The sequence below is a fragment of the Geotrypetes seraphini genome, chromosome 15 (assembly GCF_902459505.1).
Source record: "Geotrypetes seraphini chromosome 15, aGeoSer1.1, whole genome shotgun sequence".
In the NCBI taxonomy this organism is placed as follows: domain Eukaryota; kingdom Metazoa; phylum Chordata; class Amphibia; order Gymnophiona; family Dermophiidae; genus Geotrypetes; species Geotrypetes seraphini.
Genome location: NC_047098.1, coordinates 56,788,987 through 56,813,816, shown reverse-complemented (window position 1 = coordinate 56,813,816; position 24,830 = coordinate 56,788,987). Strand labels below are relative to the sequence as shown.

The window sequence follows — 24,830 nt, the reverse complement described above, 5'->3', positions numbered from 1 at the left end:
CTTTGTCTTGAATCCCTGGAGGGTGTTTTCCCCTATGACAGCCTCCAGGAGAGCATTCCAGTTTTCCACCACTCTCTGGGTGAAGAAGAACTTCTTTACGTTTGTACGGAATCTATCCCCTTTCAATTTTAGAGAGTGCCCTCTCGTTCTCCCTACTTTGGAGAGGGTGAACAACCTGTCCTTATCTACTAAGTCTATTCAGTACCTTCAGTACCTGTCCCTTCAGTACCTTGAATGTTTCAATCATGTCCCCTCTCAATCTCCTCTATTCGAGGGAGAAGAGGCCCAGGTTCTCTAATCTTTCGCTGTACAGCAGCTCCTCCAACCCCTTAACCATCTTAGTCGCTTTTCTCTGGACCCTCTCGAGTAGTACCGTGTAGTTTATATTATGTGTACAGTATAGTGAAGAACGAAAGTAGGTGTAAACCTCCTATATAAAATGTAATAATTACATTTACATTATATATGTAATAATTAGATTATATATTATGCACTTTATTGATTATGTGAATCTGTGGAAAGATTGTCTTGCATGAAACAGGTCCCTGGTGCAAAAAGTTTTGGGGACAGCTGCCTTATCTAACATGTGACTTTCAAACATGCAATGAGCACCGAGGCAGAACCATTTCATTTAGTTAAAATTATATTTTACGCTGCCAGATATATGCTCCTGGGCAGGTGGAGAGTTGCCCAGCTTTTAACATCATGTCATACACACTGACCAAAATAAATGAATGCTTTGATGGCTACAGTTTGTGTTTTTCCAAACAGGGAGGAAGAGGAGAATGACATTCAAGGACTGAGAGATGCCAGAGCCAGAAGTTACACTACAGAGCAAAAGAAGAAAACAATTTCTTTTGAAGGGATGAGGATATTATTACTAATAGTACAGCATTTGCTTTCCAGTTTTTCTGATACCTGAAAGCAAAATTTCACAACTGATCGATGGCAAAAATGACTGTCCATTGATCTGTATAACCTTAAAGATCACATTGTAACATAGTAAATGATGGCAGATAAAGACTCGAACAGTCCAACTAGTCTGCCCATTAGTTATACTAATTAAAAATACATGATTAAATTAACTTGTCTCTTCTTTGATATTTCTGGGCCATAGACTAAAGTCCACCTGGTATTCTCCTAGGTTCCACCTGCTGAATGATAAATCTTTTGGAAACAAAATCTGTTGCCAGCTCTATCATTTTCAACATCTATGTCTGGGGTTAAAATGTTAGTGGTTTGTGTAAACCTTTTCAAAACACCATTTAACTCATTTCTTGAAACACACTGTGAAAGATTGTGCTGAGTCCCAAATCTGTATAGCATTTAATAAAGAGAAAAAGAAACTTCATACTGGAGCAGGCAGGCACCCTCTTATGAAGTATATTATCTTTTTCTGATGATTGACTGCATATTTGGACACACAATGAAATACATTTGACCTGAGCAAACTAAATTTATAGCATGCTACTACATTTCTGGAATGTCTGTGCATCAAAATAAAAGAAAATTCAACACATTGTAATCAGAGGGTCAAATATATCTACAATAACTATTACTTTTCATAAAAATTAAAAAAAAACAACTAACCTCCCATCTGAAATTCCATTTCTGCTGTTCCTTCGCAAGATTCTTCATCATGATGATGCCCTTTACATACACATAAAAAAACAACTTTCCTAATATTGAATTTGTAAATCAATATCAAAAGGCAAATATTTTATCACGGTAGAAACTTGACAAAGAAATTCATTCATATTGATAGTCAATAGCTGTTAAATGTACTTGGATGAGCCAAAAGGCTTTTCAGATACACACAGATCAAAAATGAAAGGGAACTATTCAAATAACGTCTCTAGCTGGTACTATAGAGACAGTGATGCTGAAAATCCTTAAATCACTTTGGCACTATTTGGAGCACCTTTAATAGAATATGATCTGTACTGATTTTTTCTGGTACCCCAAACTGGATGCCATTTACCAAATCCGGTTCTACCACTATTCATGTAACATTATAGATTCATTTAGGACAGCAAAAAGGCTCACCTCCCTTAGAGGCTAGTAGAGAAAACTAGCAGACAGTAGCGTGTGATTAGTGAGAAGTATGCACATAATGCAGTAAAGGGTTTGGCGCAGAAGATAAGGTTTTGTACAAGGTTCTGTTGACACCAGTGCACAGCACACTAAAAAAGTATATGGTGGCAGCCAGCAGGGCTTCAGCATGCATAGATGCTCAAGGCCTTGCACTGGCCAGGGTACATCTTCTATAGTTGCTAACTGCTGTTGCTGCCCTGGAGGAAGAAGTGGAAGTGAAAGAGATCCTGGAGACCACAGGGGTGGAAAAGAAAGAGAGAGAGACACACACACACACACACACACACACACACAGGGATGGCATGAAAGACAAGAGATGCTGGACACCATGGAGGGGTTTTCAGAATGGGAGATTTCAGACCAGGAGATAGGAGGGCTTTAATGCCTGTACCAGTCCTTTTACGAGGTTCCTCAGGACCATCAAGCTGTGGAAATGCAACCCAATGCTCCAAAGAAACACTACATTACATTACATTAGTGATTTCTATTTCGCCATTACCTTGCGGTTCAAGGCGGATTACACAAGAGTTGTCAGGTTACAAGAATTGTAAAATTACATAACAATTGTCTTAAGAATTACAGAAGAATTGTCGAGAAGTTAAAGAGATACATGTTGGGTAATTAGAAACATTTTAGATTAGATATGGGTGAAGTGTGTGGTAGGTGGAGTTTGAGAAGGAACTGTTCATGTTAGATAGGTTTTATGTATTTTTAAGTTTCTTTTTTGAAGAGATAATAACAGCTCAAAGTAGAAGTAATCTATAAATAACAGCTTTGCTTATATTTGCATTTCACTATTATTTCATGTGAGCTGCCAATTAATATTTTTTATGTGGCAAAAATCATGGGTTGTTTTTTTAACATGTTACTAAGTTTTCATGCACATTAGAGAAACTCAAGAGTATTTTAAAGCAATAACTTACTGGCAAATGCTTAAATGTCAAATGATACATGCACATGTGCAGAGAATCATTGGACCAGAGCACAGAAATACAGCATTGACCAGTTAAGTGCAACTACTGGAATGTTGACAGTATTAAAAAAAAAAAAAAAAAAAATACCTCGGCCAGACTTATAAATGGAACGTCTCCCATCAGGATCTCTACTTTCTGAAGAGCCTGCTTAACAAGACAAGAACAATCTTAGAAGTGTCTCAATCTTTTGGCAGCATTTCTGACTACAAAATGCATGCTAACAATGTACATTAATCATAAATGTGTACTTTGCCTATCCTGCATTTCTCAAAATGAATGAATGGAAAATCTCCTTAGAAAGGAAGAATCAAGGTCATTGTGCTCACCTGCGGGGACATTAATGGATTTACCGGTAATTCAAAACATTTTTATTTAAAAGTTTAATACAGTGGTACCTTGGATTACGAGCATAATCCGTTCCAGGAGCATGCTCGTAATCCAAAATGCTCGTATATCAAAGCAAGTTTCCCCATAGGAAGTAAGGGAGACTTGCTTTGATATGTTCCCACCCCAAACCTTCCCCCCCCCGAGGCCAGCAGCGCTGCTCCCCCCCCCCGCACAAGAACCGGCATTGCTCCCCCCGAAGGCCCCCCCCCGCAAACGGGCACCCTCCCCCCGCGATCCGGCACCCTCCCGCCGCCATCATGCACCCCCCCGCCACCTGAGGTCCCCCAACCCACCCGAACCCTCTTCTTACTTCTAGTGTAGCCTCCGCATCGGCATCGCTGGCATCAGCATGTCCTGTGCCCGAAAATCTGCTTCCTGTGCCGGGCCTTGAGCATGCGTGCATGCTGGTGCCGATGCGGAGGCTACACTAGAAGTAAGAAGAGGGTTCGGGTGGGTTGGGGGATCTCAGGTGGCGGCGGGGGGGGAGGGGGGTGTGCCCGATGGCAGCGGGAGGGTGCCGGATCGCGGGGGGGAGGGTGCCCGTTCGCGGGGGGGGGGGGGCGCTCGTACAGCGAGGTACCACTGTATTTCCTTTTTGTTACAGAAGATGCCCCCTCCATTTGCAAGATACAGTTTGCTTTAGAAAATGGGAAGCAAAAGAGCAGATAAATATATAGGAAGCATGGGAATACATCACTTCTTTGAATATTGTGCAGCTTAAGATGACTAATATCAGGAAAGAAAGCAGCAGACATACTTAGTAATGCATATAATTTTCTGTGGATTAAACCGAAGTACAGTACTTCCCCAAAATTCGCAGGGGTTACGTTCTTGAAATGCCCGCGAATATTGGATGCAGTTTAAAGTCAGTTGTCCTACATAAAACGCTTGCAGTCACATCCCCTCGTCGCAGCCAGTGACCTAAACCTCACGCGCTTGGCATGCCCCCTCCTCCTTCTCTCTGGCTCTGGCCCACCCTCGCATGTGGCTCAGCTCTCATTCGGGGTTCGCCTTCCATCAAGATTGGTTGGGGAGATGTGAACTTTCCAGCTATTGGCTGCTCCATGGGGAAAAACCGTGAACGACTGAGTCCGTAAATTCTGAACCATGAATTTGCGGGGGTATACTGTACATTATTACCACAAAAGGCTGCTGACTTAACTCATAAATGGCAGATTCACAAACCTACCAGGCAGATAAGGTCAGACATAAAATATTTATAAATTCACCAACTAGTGCATGTGTTTATTTAACTTCTTGTTCTCTTGCAAAACGTAGCAGAAATAAGCTTGAAATTTTTATAAACTGTCAAGTCGAATGCTATGAACAGAATTACACAAAAGTGACAGAAAAATGCTAAATTAGGCAGGGGACTGCATTAAGTTCTAGGTAATCCCTAGAAACCCCTAGATTACGGGGGTTAATTTTTCCACAGTTTTTAGTTAACTTTGGTTGATTTTAGATTTGTTTAATGTAATTTTAATCAAACATTTTATTACACCTGGGTTCTGGTAATTCTTTGGGGAATTTACTTATACAGTACTATATATTGTACTTCATTTTATGTTGAACAGTGATTCACTCTGAACCGGTCAACAGGTCAGGATAAAGAGAACTTAAGCTCTTAAATTTAATTAAATTGTAGTTCTGTCATCAAAATGAGTAACAGAAAAAAAAATCCTGCAAACGTAAAACTGTGAAAAAAGTGGCACCCCTAAACAGCAATCTAAGAAATCATGACTGAAATCATTTAAAGAATCAGCATGTTTGGCTCTTATAAATAGAGATCAAAATGGCGCTCACAGGCTTAACATAAGAACTATGAAAGGGCACTCACAGCAGATAAGGCAGTAAGGTCTCATTGGTGCCAACAAATACTTTTCTAAAGCCTTAAATCACAGCGCTAAACCAGTGGAATTACAGGCTCAAGCACACAGTGCCAGGGGCATCTCATCCTCAAACCTCAATCTTGAGAGCCCCAGTCTTTCCACCAATGGCTCCTCCCTCCTGAAGCACCCCAGAACATTGAGGGATTCCTCAGCAACAATTTACTGTGGCCAGAGCTCCTCCTCATCATCATCACCTTTGCATGGCCTAAGGTTTACATAAGAACATAAGACTTGCCGCTGCTGGGTCAGACCAGTGGTCCATCGTGCCCAGCAGTCCGTTCACGCAGCGGCCCTCTGATCAAAGACCAGTGCCCTGAGACTAGCCCTACTTGCGTACATTCTGGTTCAGCAGGAACTTGTCGAGCTTGGTTTTGAATCCCTGGAGGGTGTTTTCCCCTATGACAGACCCGGAAGAGCGTTCCAGTTTTCTACCACTCTCTGGATGAAGAAGAACTTCCTTACATTCATACAGAATCTATCCCCTTTCAATTTTAGAGAGTGCCCTCTCCACCAAGTGTATTCCCTTCAATACCTTGAATGTTTCAATCATGTTCCCTCTCAATCTCCTCTGTTCAAGGGAGAAAAGGCCAAGTTTCTCTAATCTTTCGCTGTACGGCAACTCATCCAGCCCCGTAACCATCTTAGTCGCTCCTTCCCCTTCACCTGTGGCGCGAACTAGAGGAGGAAATCTCCAGCACCAAGATAAGATCATGGCATACAAGACCACAAAATCCTAGAAGGCACTGCTCGTAAGGCTCACTATACTAACAGGTTCAGAAAAGAAAGGATGTATAATACTGTCTTACCACCTTCCTGGTGTACAGAAGCAACCTAAGGTATTTGCTGCCTGAGGCAAGGAATGAGTAGGCACCCCCCCACACCCCAAGGTAGCCAAAAGATAGAGACCCCCCTGAAAACTCTGGTCAGGGATAACGACATCCTGACTCTGAATAGTCCGGCAGTTGACCCACCAAAAAAAGAACACGACTTATGTTTCCAAAATATACAATAGGGGGAATAAAAACTTTGCCAATATTAGCTATACCCAGCAAAAATGGTTTTAAGTTATATTATGTAGCCTGTAATTCTAATATTAAAAAAAATATTGACCCTTGACATTGCATCACCATTGAGTTAAACGCAGATATATAGCCAACAATGGGTGCGGAGCACAACTATAGTATTTTACCATACACAAAGACTGATTCTGGCTTCCTTCAGTAAAGGCAATATAACTCCTCTCCAGTAGCAGTCATATTATGAATCCAAAAACCTAAAAAAGTAATTCAGAACTTATAGAACAAATCTTCTAGAGCAATGGTTCCAAACCCTGTCCTGGAGGACCACCAGGCCAATCGGGTTTTCAGACTAGCCCTAATGAATATGCATGGAGCAGATTTGCATGCCTGTCACTTCCATTATATGCAAATCTCTCTCATGCATATTCATTAGGGCTAGTCTGAAAACCCGATTGGCCTGGTGGTCCTCCAGGACAGGGTTGGGAACCACTGTTCTAGAGCCTGGGCCAATCAGGCCTTAGGCTTAGTGGGGATGGGACTGGAAGGGGCGGGCCTGCCTCATTTCGATGAGGCGGGCCTGCCGGCTGGACTGCACCAAGACCCGTCCAGCTGGCCAACAATCAAGAGGTTAGTTTTGGGGGGTGAGATTAGGGGGGGTCATTGGGGAGTGTTAGCGCGGCGGGGGATTGTTAGAACGGGGGAGTCTGGGGGGAAGCATCCTCCGGCAGGAGGGATTGGGCACCCTCCTGCTGGCGATCGGGGTGGGGGGAAAAGCGGCCGCTATACTTATCGCGGCAGGGAAATCCCTTGCCGTGATAAGTATAGCGACGTCTACTTACAATATAGCAGCATTTTGCTGGCCTACATTGTAAGCGTCTCTTCCTCTACTAGGGAGACGCGTAGGGCCGCCTAGGTTCGCCTAAGGTGAGCTTAGGTGGTCTTGCGGGCCTCCCTAGGCTCCCGGAGGCGCCTTCAATATAGGTGGCTCGCCCGGGGAGCATTTTTTAAAAAAAACGTGCATCCCGATTGGCTGATTAGACAGATGTAGGACGCCTACAGCTGCCTAAAATCGGGACGCACTTTGCAGAATCAGGGCCTCAATGTTAACAGAATACCTGGATTTGGTCATTAAACTGAAAATAAAAAAATTTTTCTACCTTTATTGTTTGGCAATTTCATTTTTTTAAATCATACTTAATCCCCAGTCTCTGTTTCTTTTTTTTTTTTTTTTATAGCCTCTTAGCTCACTATCTAGAGCCTCCTGTCCATTTGCCATTTTTTTTCTCTCCTCCTGTCTTCTTCACTTCTTCCCCCACATTTATCTCACTCACTGATTTTTCACACCCAGCTTTCTTCCATTTTTCTTCCTCTCATCTACTCAAATTTCATCCCTCCTCACCTTGCAGTCTTCAAATCTTCCCTTTTTACCACATCTATCTATAGCTTTCCATCTCTTACCTATGCATGTCTAGCATCTTCCTTGATCTTTCCCTCCACTGTCCCCATGTCCAGAATCTCTTCTGATATTCCCTTCAATCACCCCCTCCCCATAATCTCCTCTCATGTTCCCTTCCATCATGCTGCTACCATCCCCATTGCTTGTGTGGCAATGAAAGGATCAGAGTTACCTTAAATAGTCTAAGGCCCAGATTCACTAAAGATAGCAACTCAATCACTGTTGGCCAATTCTCTGGCTGATTTTCAAACAGTGATTGATTCACTAGCCCTAAGGAAGTCTCTAATTGTCTCAGACACTTCAGGCCCCTCCCAAGGGAGGAGCCCGAGATGCCTAAACCAATCAGGGCCTTAGGCCCCTCCCTATACCCACATTGCTGATGGCAGCCATCGGAGGAGCAGGAGGGACTGAACACCCCTCCTGCTCCCAACTTAAAGGTACAAGGAGGACGCCTGACGGCAGGAAGGAATGGGCATCCCTCCTGCCATATTCGCAGAGGGGGGAGCGTTTGGGGGCAGGATGGAGTGTGCATCCCTCGGTGAGGTTTCAGGGCAGAAGAGTCGGCCACAGATAGTGAGCAATTGGTCCTAAGCAGTCGCTCTTTTTTGGATTGGTAAACCCAGTCGGGATCTCTTCTGCTTTGTGAATCGATCGCTGCCTTCTCTTGCAAGGTATTTTCCCTCATTAGCATGCTCAGATCGGAGATTGGGTGAGTGCTCAGAGAAGCACATCGGACAGCAGTTTTATGAATCGGGTCAAGGGAACACGAATGATTGCAAAACCAGTCAAACCGGTTTTGTGACAATCGTTACAGTTTAATGAATCTGGGCCTAAGTACTCAAGGATTCACTTCTCAGATTAATTTCCATATGCCTACAGCCACACCCATTATGTTATTTAGCTGCCCTACAATGTTAATACTAGCGCAGGCATTTCTCAGGAGAAACACTGTTACCTGGAATACCATACTGAAAATAGTTAGGATCTTCTGCTTCTTCCTTCACAGTAACTGCTGTTAGCTCTAGTGAACTTCCTATTAAAAAAAGTATATCCATCAATGTTTTTGAAATAATAAACCAACATTTTGCTCAACATTTTCTTCTTCTTTGATCTAGATATTTCAATCCCTGATTCTGACTGATATTTTCCCCATTAAAAAGTCAGATTCAGTTAAAGCCTTTACTTGAATAGACAACTCACAGAAACCAGAACTCACATTCTGAGTCCCATTTTAAATAGAATGTAGGATCTGCCAGAGTAGTGCCTTTTCTAAATATCTGCAGAATTGTATCTATATTTGCTGATGTGTGCAGTGGTAAACCCACAACTGTTTGTAGAGGCTTTTTTTTAAAAAAAAAAACTATTTATGAGAAATATTTAATAATAATTTTAAGCTGTGGTTATTGTACTTTATTTAATGGGATGGCTACTGTGTAAATTATTGAGCCCTCAACATTATTTTAGGAGGATGAAATTACCATGTAATTGCAATGAAATGTGAATGCATTTTATACATGTATTATTCATCAATTATTATGAATGTTTCTTAATTGTTAACCGCTTAGTTTTAGGCGGTTTAGAAATTTTATAAATAAATATACAGGGGGAAAAAAATCAGAGAAAACTTGGCAACTTATGCCTATAAGTGCCAACACTTACACACTACTTAGTTATTCACTTACATGTTTATGTCAACCATTTTGAATAAGTATGTGTGTAAATGCTGTTAATTACAGAGAACATAAACTTTATTTTAAGTTTGGAGGAGGGATTAAGGAGGATACCTCAATTAATTCCTTCTCTACAGGGCTGGCTGAAAGGTCCACTTAAAAAAAAAAAAACAACTATATGTGCCCATAAGCAGCTGAAAGTCCCCAAGTAGAAATATCCGTTCCTATATGTACATTTACTTTATGAACTAGGGCAGTGCATTGCAAACTGTGTGCAGGGACACACGAATGTGCCGCAGCGAGATTCCAGGTGTGCTGTGAGATACTGGTGATGAGGAGCGGTGCTGGCGCCAGCTAACCGCTTACAGGATGTGCTTCTCGAAGCAAGAGGCATGTCCTGCAGGCAGTCAGCTGGCGCCTCTCCTCTCCGCACTTCTCCAGCATCTCCCCCACCAGCATTAACAGGAAGTTCAGGGCATTCACGCATGAGCAGACCCATGAAATCATCACGTCGACATACACATATTTCCGGATGCCCTCCAGCCGTGGACCGCAGTTTAGTGTGCCGCGGTTTTAAAACTTTGTGGCACACTGAACTAGGGAATACATGTGTAGGTGTCTAACCTGCCCAGGCCATTTCCAAACCACACACCCTGCAATTTCTATAGATTATGGACTACCATGTATAAACTGAGCCTTTTCTAAAATTCCCTTTACATGTAGATATTTACACTTGGAAACATCTAGAACTTCCATGTAGAAACCCTATATGGCAAAATATTTTAAAACAAAATGAATACTAGGAAAATGAGAAATAAAAATTGGCTTGTAACAGAGAAAAAGAACAAATTGGATTCGTGTCCAAAAGCAGTAGAGTCACAAAGCAAGGCAGTGGTCACAAAAGGAACACAGTGGAGTTTATTGAAACCACAGCAGGAGGATGGGAGGGATCCCTCTTGTCACGGTCCACCGCTGGATCACCAGGACTTACAACAGGCCTGGCATAGGCCTGTAACAGGTCTGTGAATGGCGGGTGAGTGCTGACCCGAATATAAGCCAAGACCCACCATTTTGGGCCATTTTTTTGGCCCAAAAATCTCGGCTTATGGTAATTATAATGCAGATGATTCTTGTAACCGAGCTAGTCATCTTCATGGCATTTCTGCTCCTCTGAATATGACCAATATTCCCTTTAAAAATTGTCAATAATTTTTCAATTCTGAACTGGCTCCCAAAAGTAGGTTATGTCACAGTCTGTTTGTATCAATATCACAAGAACCTATGCAATTGCTTTAAACTGAAATTTCTTTCTGCACAAATCAACCGGTTGACTCGCTTCAGCATTAAAAAGTCAAGAGCTTTTTCCTTCAGCAATTGTCAATGTATTGCTTCTTTGACCTTTGTTTATATGCAATACTTTGTACAATGAATAAATGATTCCATGTAACTTGCAAATTTGTATGATTTATACAGAACTGCAGTTTTGCATAACTTATACTATTACTACATACACTTTTCCTTAGTATAAACACTCTCCTCTCTCTTCTCCAAAACATATAATATTGGAAGATCTACAGAAATATCATTTTACATACCAGAATCTTCACTTGGCTCTCTTTTCACATTAATGGGATGAAAACTAAAAAAGGGAAGAAAGGCATAGCCAAGAGTAAAGTTTGCTATAAAATAAATGCCATACCTTACTCTATTTCTCATACCTTTATAAAGTTATACAACCTCTTACATAAGTTCAAGTTCAATTTATTTGATATACCATAACTTATTACATAAAGCACAGTTACTTACCATAACAAGTGTTATCCAGAGACAGCAGGCAGATATTCCCAACATAGGGGTGACGTCATCCAAGGAGCTCCGATGCGGACAGCCTCACAAGCAGACTTGCTTGAAGAACTTTCAGAAAGTTTGCAAGTGCCTTCCCGCCCAGTGCAGGGCGAGCGTCTCTTCAGTTCAGATAGCTAGCAGAGAAGCCAACCAGGGGAGGTGGGTGGGTTGTGAGAATAGCTCCCTGCTGTCCCTGGATAACACCTGTTACGGCAAATAACTGTGCTTTATCCCAGGACAAGCAAGCATCCTATTCTTACATATGGGTGACCTCCAAGCTAACCAGAAGGGGATGGTGGGAGTGTTGGCAACTTAGGAGAATAAATTTTGTAATATTGCCTGGCCGAAATGGCCATCCCATCTGGAAAAAGTATCCAGACAATAATGAGAAGTGAATGTATGAACCGAGGACCAAGTGGCAGCTTTGCAGATTTCCTCAATAGGAGTAGATCTGAGGAAAGCTACTGAAGCTGCCATAGCTCTAACTTTGTGGGCTGTGACTTGACCCTCTAGTTGCAGCCCAGCCTGAGCATAACAGCACGAGATGCAAGCAGCCAACCAGTTGGAAATTGTTCTTTTGGAAACAGGATGTCCCAACTTGTTTGGATCAAAGGAGACAAAAAGTTGAGAAGATCTATGTGATTTAGTCCTTTGTAAATAGTAGGCCAAAACACGTTTGCAGTTCAGAGTATGAAGAGTAGTTTCTCCAGGATGAGAATAAAACTTGGGAGAAAACACAGGGAGCACAATGGATTGATTGAGATGAAATTCTGTAACAACTTTGGGTAAGAATTTTGGATGAATGCGAAGTACCATTTTATCATGACGGAATACTGTAAACGGTGGGTCCACTACCAAAACTTGTAGCTCACTAACTTTGCAAGTAGACGTGAGAGAGATGAGGAAAATTACCTTCGAAGTGAGATATTTAAGATGAGCAGTAGACATTGGTTCAAATGGAGGCTTCATCAGTTGAGCAAGAACAACACTGAGATTCCAAACCACTGGAGGTGGTTTGATATTGAAAAGTCCTTTCATAAATTTGGAAACCACAGGATGAGCAGATAGGTTTTCCCTCTAGTGGTTCATGAAAAGCAGCAATTGCACTGAGATGGACTCTAACAGAGATGGATATGAGGCCAGATCGAAATAAATTAAATAGATAATCCAGAACTGAAGACAAGGAGGTAGACTGAGGTTCCTGGCGATAAAGATGGGATTGGCATGTGGGATCTCTTCATGGAGGTAGTTAGGGGGTGGGCTATTAGTGTGGGCAGACTAGATGGGCCGTGGCCCTTTTCTGCCGTCATTTTCTATGTTTCTAGGTTTCTAAAGATCGCACAAAGCAGAAAACGTAGTCCACTTCTGGTTGTAACATTGTCTGGTGGCAGGTTTTCTGAAAGAATCTAGGATATCTCTGATAGATTGAGAAAACCAAAACTGTGAAGTCATCCCGAGAGGAACCAGGATATCAAATGTAGAGACTGCAGGCTGGGATGAAGAAGAGAACCATGACTCTGTGTGAGTAGAGACAGAAATATTGGTAAAAGAAGTGGTTCTCTGCTGATGAGTTGAAGTAGAAGGGAGACCCAAGGCTGTCTGGGCCACCGAGGAACTATCAGAATCATGGTAGCATGTTCTTGTTTGAGTTTGACAAGTGTCTTGAGAATAAGTGGAAATGGAGGGAATGCATAGAGGAACTTGTTCGTCCATTCCAGTAGAAAAGCATCTGCTTCCAGGCGATGAGGACAGTATAGTCTAGAACAGAACTGGGACTGTTTGTTGTTGTGGGAAGATGCAAAAAGGTCTACTTGAGGAGTCCCCCACTGAGAAAAAATCTGATGGAGAGTCAGTGAAGTGAGCTTCCATTCGTGAGGTTGCAGAATGCGGCTTAATTTGTCTGCCAGTGAATTTTTCTCTCCTTGAATATAGACAGCTCTCAGAAAAATGTTGTGAGGGATTGCCCAATTCCAAATCTTCTGAGCTTCCTGAAAAAGGAGAAGGGATCCTGTCCCTTCCTGCTTGTTCACATAGTACATGGCTACTTGGTTGTCTGTATGAATGAAAACCACTTGGGTCTTGAAGATGATGCTGAAAAGCCTTGAGAGCATGGAAGATCGTTCTGAGTTCCAACAGATTTATGTGATTTCGATAATCTGTGGCAGACCAATGCCCTTGAGTACGGAGCTGGTCTAGATGAGCCCCCCCCCCCCCCCAAGCATAGGTTGATGAATCTGTCTTGAGAACCTTCTGGTGAGGGGGTGTTTGAAACAGCAAACCTCTGGAAAGACTGGAAGAGAGCATCCACCACTGAAGAGATTGCCGTAGAGAAGATGTCACTGTAATGTGCTGGGAGAGCGGGTCGAAAGTCTGTGACCATTGAGAAGCCAGGGTTCACTGAAGAATCCTTAGGTAAAATCTGGCAAAAGGAGTCATGTGAACTGTAGAGGCCATGTGACCTAGGAGAACCATCATGTGCCTCACTGAGACTGAAGGAAGGGTGGACATTTGTTGGCAAAGTTGTACAAGAGCATCTTGACGCTGCTGGGAAAAGAATGTTCTGAGTTGCAGTGTCTAGAAGAGCTCCAATAAATTGTAGAGTCGGAGAGGGCTGCAGCTGAGATTTGGTAAAGTTGATTTTGAATCCCAAATTTTGTAGGAACAAGACAGTCTATTGTGTGGCCCCTCTAGATGTGGAAGCGAGCCACATCGGGGTCTGTCTGGCCGGTACGACTTCACTCTGTACCTTAATGGCCTGAGACCCTGTCTGGGAAGCTGGTGGCTTCTTGGCTGGCTTACCTGCCGGAGCAACCAATGACAACACCGACTTGGACACCGGTACCTCCGGCAATGTTGATGCCTTGGATGTCGAGGATTTGGTCAGTGTTGGAGGTACTGAAGCAGCATCCATACCAAAAAGCTGTTTCTGCTGGATCATACAGTTCTTGATGGACCACTTCTGTAGCGTTGAACAAGACTCCACATGGTGGTCTGGCCCCAGACACTGGATGCTCCACTTGTAGGGGTCCATTAGAGAAATAGTGCGCTGACACCTGCTACACTTTTTAAAGCCGGTTAACCAGCGGGACATGGGAGGGAAGACCGCCTCAGCCCTTGGGCGGATTTGGCTGAGGTGGAGAATAAGGCCTCGCTGTCAAAAACGGCCAAAAATTAAACTAAGAAAGAAAATATATATAAGAACATAAGATTTGCCGCTGCTGGGTCAGACTAGCAGTCCATCATGCCCAGCAGTCCGCTCACGCAGCGGCCCTCTGGTCAAAGACCAATGCCCTAACTGAGAGTAGCCCTACCAGCACACATTCTTGTTCAGCAAGAACTTGTCTAACTTTGTCTTGAATCCCTGGAGGGTGTTTTCCCCTACGACAACCTCCGGAAGAGCGTTCCAGTTTTCCACTATTCTTTGGGTGAAGAACTTCCTTATGTTCGTATGGAATCTATCCCCTTTCAACTTTAGAGAGTGCCCTCTCGTTCTCCCTACCCTGGAGAGGGTGAACAACCTGTCCTTATCTACTGTCTATCCCCTTCAGTACCTTGAATGTTTCGATCATGTCCCCTCTCAATCACCTCTGTTTGAGTGAGAAGAGGCCCAGTTTCTCTAATCTTTCACTGTATGGCAGCTCCTCCAACTCCTTAACCATTTTGGTCGCTCTTCTCTGGACCCTTTCGAGTAGTACCATGTCCTTCATGTACGGCGACCAGTGCTGTACGCAGTACTCCAGGTGAGGGTGCACCATGGCCCGGTACAGCGGCATGATAACCTTCTCCGAACTGTTCATGATCCCCTTCTTTATCATTCCTAGCATTCTGTTCGCCTTTTTTGCCGCCGCCGCACATTGCGCAGATGGCTTCATCGACTTGTCGATCAGAACTCCCTAGTCCCTTTCCTGGGAGGTCTCTCCAAGTACTGCCCCAGACATCCTGTATTCGTGCATGAGATTTTTGTTACCGACATGCATCACTTTACACTTATCCACGTTGAATCTCATCTGCCATGTCGATGCCCATTCCTCGAGCCTGATTATGTCACGTTGCAGATCTTCGCAATCCCCCTGAGTCTTCATTACTCTGAATACCTTCGTATCGTCCACAAATTTAATCACCTAGCTCGTTGTACCTATGTCCAGATCGTTTATAAAGATATTGAAGAGCACGGGTCCAAGCACCGAGCCCTGCAGCACCCCACTGGTGACGCTCTTCCAGTCCGAGTATTGTTCATTTACCCCCCACTTTCTGTTTCCTATGCTCCAGCCAGTTTTTAATCCATGTGAGTATTTCACCCTTGATTCCATGGCTCGCAATTTTCTGAAGTAGTTGTTCATGTGGAACCTTATCAAACGCCTTCTGAAAGTCCAGATATACAATGTCGACCGGGTCGCCCTTGTCTATCTTCCTGTTTACTCCCTCGAAGAAGTGCAGCAAGTTGTCAGACAAGATCTGCCTTTGCTGAAACCGTGCTGGCTGGTCCTCATCAGACCGTGTCTGTCAAGGTGATCAATGATGCGGTCCTTTATCAGCGCCTCTACCATTTTTCCCAGTACCAAGGTCAGACTCGCCGGGTCTCCCCTCATATATTTTTTTTTAGTTTTATAAAAAAAAGAATCAAAGAAGAAATAAGAAATTCTGCAGCGAGAAGTCACACAAAAAAACACGCAGAGCGATTGAAGAGGACTTTGTGGCTCCGAGGAAAAATGAGAACTGAGGAGACGTGTGCCCTATGTCAGGCGGGAAGGCACTCGCACATGTGCGGTGCGGTCAGTCGCAAACTTTCTAAAGTTCTTCAAGCACTTTATATTATCTCCTGTTTGGTTGTAAGTGCTGTTTATTATGTTATTTGTTTAATAATTTTCTGCACTTTGTACACATGTTGAAAATTAATAAAGTTTATAAAAAATAAAAAATAAAGTTCTGCAGCATATTTGCAACCTGTCCTTGAGAACAGGGGTAATCCCGGAGGACTGGAAGATAGCGAATGTTACACCGATCTTCAAAAAAGGATCGAGAGGCGACCCGGGAAACTACAGACCGGTGAGCTTAACCTCTGTTCCAGGGAAGATGGCCGAATCACTGATCAGGGAAGGTATCAATGAGCATATAGAAAAAAATAATCTGATGAGATCGAGCCAGCATGGTTTCTGTAAAGGCCGATCATGCCAGACAAATCTACTGCATTTCTTTGAGGGGATAAGTAAGCAATTGGACCAAGGTGACCCAGTAGACATTATATATCTAGATTTCCAAAAAGCCTTCGACAAGGTGCCCCATGAGTGCTTACTGAAGAAACTGTGGAGTCACGGGGTGGAAGGGGACGTGCACAGATGGATCAAAAATTGGCTGGCGGACAGGAAACAAAGGGTAGGAGTAAAGGGGCACTACTCTGACTGGATAGGGGTCACAAGTGGTGTTCCGCAAGGGTCAGTGCTGGGACCACTGCTGTTCAATATATTTATTAATGATCTAGAAACGGGGACAAAGTGCGAAGTTATCAAGTTCGCGGATGACACAAAACTCTCCAGCAGAGTCAGAACTGTTGAGGAATGCAAAGAACTGCAGAGCGACCTGAACAAACTGAGTGAGTGGGCAAAAAAATGGCAGATGAGCTTCAATGTGGAGAAATGTAAGGTCTTGCACATAGGGAAGGGGAACTCCATGTACAGCTACGCGATGGGAGGGAGGGTAAGAACATAAGAACATAAGAAGTTGCCTCCGCTGAGGCAGACCATAGGTCCATCCTGCCCAGCGGTCCGCACCCGCGGCGGCCCATCAGGCCCATTGCCTGAGCAATGGTCTATACCTATCTATACCCCCCAATCCCTTTCTCTTCTAGGAATCTATCCAAACCTTCTTTGAAACCATTTAATGTTTTCTTGTCTACAACAGCCTCTGGAAGCGCGTTCCATGTATCCACCACCCTCTGAGTGAAAAAGAACTTCCTAGCGTTTGTTCTAAACCTGTCCCCTTTCAATTTCTCCGGTACTCAGGGAAGGCAGCCAAGAAAAAGATCTGGGGGTATTGGTGGATAACACAATGAAGCCGGTGGCACAATGTGCAGTGGCCTCAAAAAAAGCGAACAGAATATTGGGCATTATCAAGAAAGGTATCAATACCAGAACGAAGGAAGTTATCCTACCACTGTATCAAGCAATGGTGCGCCCACATCTGGAATACTGCGTCCAATTCTGGTCGCCATACCTCAAGAAGGACATGGCAATACTCGAGAGGGTCCAGAGGAGGGCAACGAGGATGATAAAGGGTATGGAGAACCTTTCATATGCCGAATGGTTGGACAGGCTGGGGCTCTTTACCCTGGAGAAGTGGAGACTGAGAGGGGACATGATAGAGACTTATAAAATCATGAAAGGCATAGAGAAGGTGGAGAGGGACAGATTCTTTAGACTAGCAGGGACAACTAAAACAAGAGGTCATTCAGAAAAACTGAGAGGAGACAGATTCATAACGAATGCAAGGAAGTTCTTCTTCACTCAGAGGGTGGTGGACACCTGGAACGCGCTTCCCGGAGAGGTGATAAGACAGAGTACAATTCTGGGGTTCAAAAAGGGACTGGATGACTTCCTGGAAGCGAAGGGGATTACAGGGTACAGATAGAGGTTTACCTTACAGGACATTGAGCGAATAGGGTATGGATATTTTAGGTTAGGTAGGGAACACTTTCAGGTCATGGACCTGGGGGCCGCCGCGGGAGCGGACTGCCGGGCACGATGGACCCCTGGTCTGACCCGGCAGAGGCAATGCTTATGTTCTTATGTTCAAGCAAAAGTGCTTTTGCAGTGTCCGCATCAGGGCTCCATGGATGACGTCACCCATAGCTGAGAATATGCTACCTGCTTGTCCTGGGATAACTTATCTTACATAATTGTCAAATTGAATCTTCTCCAAATTACTCATATTTGGGAAACCTTTAAGTGGAGTGTATGGGAAACTCCAAACGAACTACACTTCCCCCTCCCCATTCGAGGTTTTGGCAATCATGATTTCACATATTTGCGATTTTTTGGGGAGGGGGAAAAGAAAAAAAAAATCGTTAAGTTTTCCCCCTAGCCTTACCTGGTGGTCTAGCGGGCTTTCGGGGCAGGAGCGATCTTCCTACACTCCTGCCTCGTGCAGATCGCCATTAGGAAATAGCTGTAGGGAGTTCTCGTCGTAGTCTCGAGAGACTACGGAAACTCACAGCAGCCATTTCCTAATGGCGATCTGCACGGGGCAGGAGCGTAGGAAGATCACTCCTGCCCCAAAAGCCCGCTAGACCACCAGGTAAGGCCGGGAAGGCGGGGGTGGGTCAGAGCCGGATATTCACGGTTTTTCGCCATTCGCGGTCTGGCTCTGCCCCTATCCCCCGCGAATCCGGAGGGAGAAGTGTAATGGGACAAATAAGGGGTTAGGGATCTACTTTTTGAGGGAAAGATTAAAATAGGCATGGGTGCTGAACAGGTGACTAGGAGTTAGGAGCTAAAAACACTAATGTTGACTCAGAGTTTGTGGCATAGTATATATTTAAAACAAAAAAACAAGCATAATAAAAAATTGATACTACACTATCATGTTTACATATTGACTATAGGACTGAGGAAACTAATAAAGCTCATTAATAAGAAAAATAGGTTTATAAGTTATATTTAATAGAGTAAGGAATTAGTTGGGGGTTTTTTCATATTTACTAAAAAACAAAATTCCTTGCAAACATGGCTTTACTGGGCTGCTAGTACATTTATCAAGAGGCAGAGTTCCAAGATATGAATTGTAATAAAAATATTAACATTACCTGTCAGGAGGTATCAGTGTACTTTCAAGATCATAAATAGGATCATGCATTTGAATTTTATGCAGATCTTCTCCTGTAATAAAAATGGTGTTTTGAAGGCAGTTGCTAATTCAAAAAACCAGATGGGGTTAATTTGTTAGCAATGTTTAAAATCAGTAACCCAGGTCTGCAAATTGTTATATGACCCTGGTATTTTTTGGGCTGTTGATAATCAAAGCAATTTAGCCAGCCAGAAATGCCTGTTTGGGGCTAGCTGGTCATTTTAGTGGAAAGACTGGTTATTTTGAGGGTGTTCTGGGGGCAATCAGTACTTGGTCAGTTAAAACCGATATTCAGCACTTAAGTGGCCAAGGTCACCGCATAAATATGACTGCATAAAAGCCAGTACAGCCTCGGTTTGCAAGTAATGCGGTTTGCAAGACGAGCAAAACACTCCCGCAAATCATACCTCGCAACACAAGCGTTGACTCGCAAACCGAGCTCTCAGATATGGTGGCCCAGTGGTGGGTACCTGTCTGTGGGTGTTGCAGCCCCTTCAGCGGGGTGGCTTCCTTCCCTCAGGGTCCCCATGCTGCTGCCCTCCCGCTTTGGCCAATGCCTCTGCCGTCCGCCAGCACCTCCCGGTTCCCGATTCAAGCTGGCCGCCATCCTGTAGAAGCATGCACACGATCTCTCAGCTCCCAAGCCAAGCCAGCCGCCGCCCCGACAATACATGCGCCACGTACAATCACACACGACGTCGTTAATTATTTCAAAACTAGATTACTGCAATTCACTTTATAAAGGAATCACACAAAAGGAAATTAGAAGATTACAATACAAAATACTGCTATAAAAATCATCACAGGTAAAAGAAAATTTGACCATGTCACACCGCTACTAAAGACTGCTTCTTGGCTTCCTATCAACCATAGAATAACTCATAAACAGTCGCTCATCACATTTAAAATTATACAATCCAATGCGCCGCTATTTCTAAACCGAGCCATTATTCCATATTCTCCTTTCCGCTCCTTACGATCTGAGGACAAAAATCTACTTACTACTCCATCCCTATAAATCATAAATACTAGATGTACCACACTTCTCCGTCACCGCTCCCCAAACCTGGAACCTACTACCAGCTCAGGTAAGAGAAAAAAAGAATCTCAAAAAATTTAAATCAAAACTAAAAAGTTTCTTGTACAGAGACGCCTTTAATTAATTTGCCTTTTCAGCTGAATTATCACTTCCATTTCAAGTAGGCAAGTACTGATCTAATATAACTCGTATTGTTTTATTCTTATTTGTTCTCTGTCCTATATCAAATTGTAGTTCTTCCCTGATTTCCCTATGGATTATACGTCTGTCTATCCCAAAACTGTATGTCTCCCTCATTTAAAAATGTTTTTATTGTTCATCGCTTTGTAATCTTTGAAAAATGCAATTTTTTCAAATACGAAATAAACTTGAAACGTGAAACTTTTACCACTGTACAATAATATTTTTTATGTGGGGCTCCTTAGCCAATTATATACTGACTATCGAAATTAACTGCTGGTTTCAGAAATCCAGAAATTCTATGTCAAAGCCAGAACATGGCCCGGCATTAAATTGAGAGGCATAATACCAGCAATGATCAGCAAAACAGTGAGCACTGCTGGCTGAACCCCATAAGTGCCTTTGTGGGAACTGTGATCCCCCAGGCAGTTGCGGGATTGAAGTACTACTATTAACCATTTCTATAGCGCTACAAGGTATACGCAGCGCTGTACACAATATATGCAGGTGCTCTCTCTGTCCCTAGTGGACTCACAATCTAAGTCTTCTACCACTAGGTCCAACTCTATCTTGCTCCCAACTTCCCTCTCTCTATCCCCAGGTCCAACTCTCTCTCGCTCCCAACCTCCCTCTCTTTATCCCTAGGTCCAATTCTCTCTCGCTTCCAACCTCCCTCTCTCTTTCCCCAGATCCAACTCTCTCTCGCTCCCAACCTCCCTCCCTCTACCCTAAGTCCTACTCTCTCTATCCCCAGGTCTGTCTCCCTCCCTGCCCCGAGCCTCAGGTTCAACTCTTTCTTCCCCTCCCCTTCTCTTTACCCCAGGTCCACCTCTCCCTCCTCCCTCAGGGCATCTCTCCCTCCCTCCTTCTATGCCCAGATCCAAATCACTGGGGAATGCTTTATGGCAGAGTTGAGTGAAAATCTAGTTGATGGATGGAAGGTTACAAGACAGGCGGATGCAGGCAGGGTCTGTGTAGTGCTTGCCAGGACTCTCAGAGGGTAGCATAGACATATTCAATAGCAGCTTGTTTAAGTTGTATAAATATATTTTATTCTTCTCATGATGTAAACTGCTATAAGATCCCTTTTTCAGGAAGGAAGACAGTATACTGTATAAACCTAAAACAGAAATTGAAAATTGAATTCCTCACCTTGCTGTTTCTTCGGATCTAAGAATGGCCTGCATTAAAAAGAAAAAATATATGTTTGAAAATCTATACCTTTTTAAATGTAATCGATAGTAGTTAAATGGAATTTAGTACTACATAAAACAGATTAAATTTACAGTTCAGTACTCAACAAACATACTTCACACCAATCCTAATTTAAAGGAAGGTCACCTTTTAACAATGAACAAAAGCTGTGATTTGCTATCCAAGATCCTTTTCAATGTTTCAGCTTTGTAAATTGACGGATGTCCAAATGCAACATCATCAGGAAGACCCTGAACTACAACAGCTGACTTGTCTCGATTCATCTTTTCATATGGCACTGGCACTGGCGTTGATTTCCCTAATGCTTTACCTGAAAGTAAAAATTTGTTGAACAGCAAACATTATAAACAGCATCTACTAAATCATGCTTGCAATTTTCTCTCATTCAATTTTGAATTTTAAAAAACACAGGTCTCATTTATTTATTAAATTTACATAGAGGGGCATAATAAAAAAAACATCTAAGTACCTTTTTGGCCTTAAACGTTGAAAGCAGAAGCAGGGAAAGTGTCCATAACCAAAACAAACGTCCTCATACAAAATGTTTTGTGCTTAAGTGGCACAAATTCTGGAGAGAATCCCTGCATACTACACTCCTGGGCTGGTTTCTAGCTCCTTGCGTTGTCCATTGCACAAAATGCTAATTCCTTGTCCTCCATTTCAATCACAAATGGAGGGTCATCGCCACCATCCTAGTAATGGTGGTGTCCCCCAGTAAAATTGATTCATGAAATCCTGAACAATATAGCGGCCAGGGCGCTTGTTGAGATCTGAAAGTGGAATGTTGTTAGATGTGAGAAGTGATGAAAAGATATATTGTGTTAATACAGAAAAGTCTTCCTTCTCAATGGCTGGTCCAGTTATGTGGAATATTATGCCTGGGAATCTGCACCTATGAAAACTGTTAAAAACCTATTTTTTCATGCAAGTATTTTATTGAACATAGATCACCTGTGAATTTAGGGAGCCGTTTGCTTTATCTACTACAGCAGTTTATGTACGACGCAGATGATGTTTTATTGGTTTTTCAATGTAACGTATTTTTCGGACCATAAGACACACCCACCTATAGAGGAGGAAAAACCAAGAAAAAAAAAATTTGGTTCAGAATTTTTTTCTTCTTGTTTTTTCCTCCTCTACATGTAGGTGCCTCTGGTGGTCTGGTGCTGGGAAGCCCAAAGCCGCCCACAGCTGCCCGAAGCCTGAAGCCATCCGCAGCCGCCAGAAGTCCGAAGCCACCCGCAGCCGCCAGAAGCCGCAGCCGCCCGCTGTCCCCCCTCACCCCCACCCCCCGGTACCTTTTTTAGGTGTGGTCCAGCACAGTCTCCGGGACGGCTGCCTGTGTCTTTTGAAGAGCAACGTAGGAGCACGACCTTTGCACTTCCTGCCTGGTCCTGCGCCGCTCTGTGATTGGCTGCAGTCAGTAACTGACTGCAGCAGCCAATCACAGAGCGGCGCAACCATGAAAGAAGCGCAAAGGTCGTGCTCCTACGTTGTGCGTCGCTCTTCTAAAGACACAGGCAGCCTGGAGACCGCACGGGAATACCACTAAAAAAAGTACCTGGGGGGGTGCAGTGTATTCGATCCATAAGACGCACCCCCCCTTTCCACCCCCTTTTTGGGGGTGGAAAAAGTACGTCTTATGGTTCGAAAAATACAGTAAGTTTTGTTTTTAAAGTTATTATGAATGTTTTTATTGTGAGCCACCTAGATTTTAGGTAGATAATATTTTAAATAAATAAATAGTACCACTGGGTAAAGGGAAAATCCAAGCTAGACCAAAGCCTCAAGAAGCAGACAAGGACCTTGTTGCTATGTCCCTTAAATCGTCCTAATTTTTTTAATCTCTTGGTTAAAAGAAAACCCAGCACATCTGGACTGGTCTGGAAGGACAGTAAAGAATGACTACATTTTACAATTATGTGTTTTAACCAAAGTAACTTTTGTAAAAGTGCACAGCATGAGATATTAAGAAATGGCCATGAAAGATTCATGATTTAAGCATAAAATGGGGCCAGAAAACGGCTCCAAATGTCTGGGTGGAAATATGAGGCATACATTGTAGTATAAAAAGGCAAAATGTACCATAGCAAATGCAGAACAAATCCTCCACTGATCTTCTAAGAGCTTCCCTTTCAGCACTGCCCATTATCAGACTACTTACAGGTGAGGTTGGTTTTGTAATCTGTAAGTCTGTGGTGTTTGCCTCTTCTGCAATGCCTGCAAAAGGAAGAGGAAAACTGAGAATAAGAAGTACTGGGTATTTTTGCTAGCTATGAAAAATAAATTTACTGTACATTAGTATTCAAGGTAACAAAATAGCAACAAATTGTTCCCAAGTTTCCCTCCCTAAAACTTTGTCACCTCAAAAGGTTCTTCGACAAAACCTTCGCCTTCCAGGCAGCCAAACAGAACACTTGGCTAGCCCAAATTCTTCTGCTCAAGGCCCACTCCTACCTTGATTTCCGAAAAACACTCAAAACGCATTTATTCCACGCTCAATATCCCTAATCCCATCTCTTCCATTTCTCTCTCCCCTCCCTCAAACGACCCAACTCGCCCGGTCCCCTCCCCCCTCTTTTAGATCTCCCCCATCTCACTAACTCCAATGACCTACTCATTCCCCCCCTCGCATGCCCATCTTTATCACCTCATTGCCTGTAATTATGATCAACTGTAACCATGATCAATTGTAATTTCTTGTTAATTTTGTTCCAATACCTTCTTTACTTGTAAAGATAGTTTATTGCAATTTCTTATTAAGTTTTGTTTAATTGATGTGAACCGCCTAGAACTCCCTGGGTATGGCGATATACAAAAATAAAGTTATTATTATTATTATTATTATTAAGTTTTGACCAGTGGAAAATTACCATTCTTGACTGCACCAATGACTCTGAATACTGGAACTCTGTGGTTTCTTACAGATGACTGAAAGACAACGAACTTTATTTCATGTTTCTGTTCGTTACAATTTCATGTGAGTACATTTAGAGCAGTGGTCTCAAACACGCGGCCCGGGGGCCACATGCGGCCCGCCAGGTACTATTTTGAGGCCCTCAGTATGTTTATCATAATCACAAAAGTAAAATAAAGCAGGTTCTTGATCATATGTCTCTTTAGCTATAAATTACAATACTATTATTAAGACTTAGCCAAAAGGAAAGATTTATAAACTATAAAGAGTTTTATGTCATGCAAAATTGTCATTTCTTTAATAAGA

The 24,830-nt window shown here is 43.1% G+C and overlaps 1 protein-coding gene across 9 annotated transcripts in view; it reads right to left on the bottom strand.

The window, feature by feature from the left end:
- GTF2I (general transcription factor IIi) overlaps positions 1 to 24,830 on the bottom strand; it is a 158,699-nt gene that overhangs the window by 111,142 nt on the left and 22,727 nt on the right. For all 9 annotated transcript variants that reach the window (XM_033922230.1, XM_033922229.1, XM_033922225.1 and 6 more), the window contains exons 4-11: positions 23,693 to 23,827; positions 21,734 to 21,917; positions 21,545 to 21,573; positions 19,133 to 19,205; positions 11,085 to 11,128; positions 8,775 to 8,852; positions 3,156 to 3,212; positions 1,591 to 1,650 (exon numbers count right to left, since the gene is read on the bottom strand). In XM_033922230.1, the coding sequence (XP_033778121.1) occupies positions 1,591 to 1,650; positions 3,156 to 3,212; positions 8,775 to 8,852; positions 11,085 to 11,128; positions 19,133 to 19,205; positions 21,545 to 21,573; positions 21,734 to 21,917; positions 23,693 to 23,827 (660 nt within the window). The remainder of the gene's footprint in view (positions 1 to 1,590; positions 1,651 to 3,155; positions 3,213 to 8,774; positions 8,853 to 11,084; positions 11,129 to 19,132; positions 19,206 to 21,544; positions 21,574 to 21,733; positions 21,918 to 23,692; positions 23,828 to 24,830) is intronic.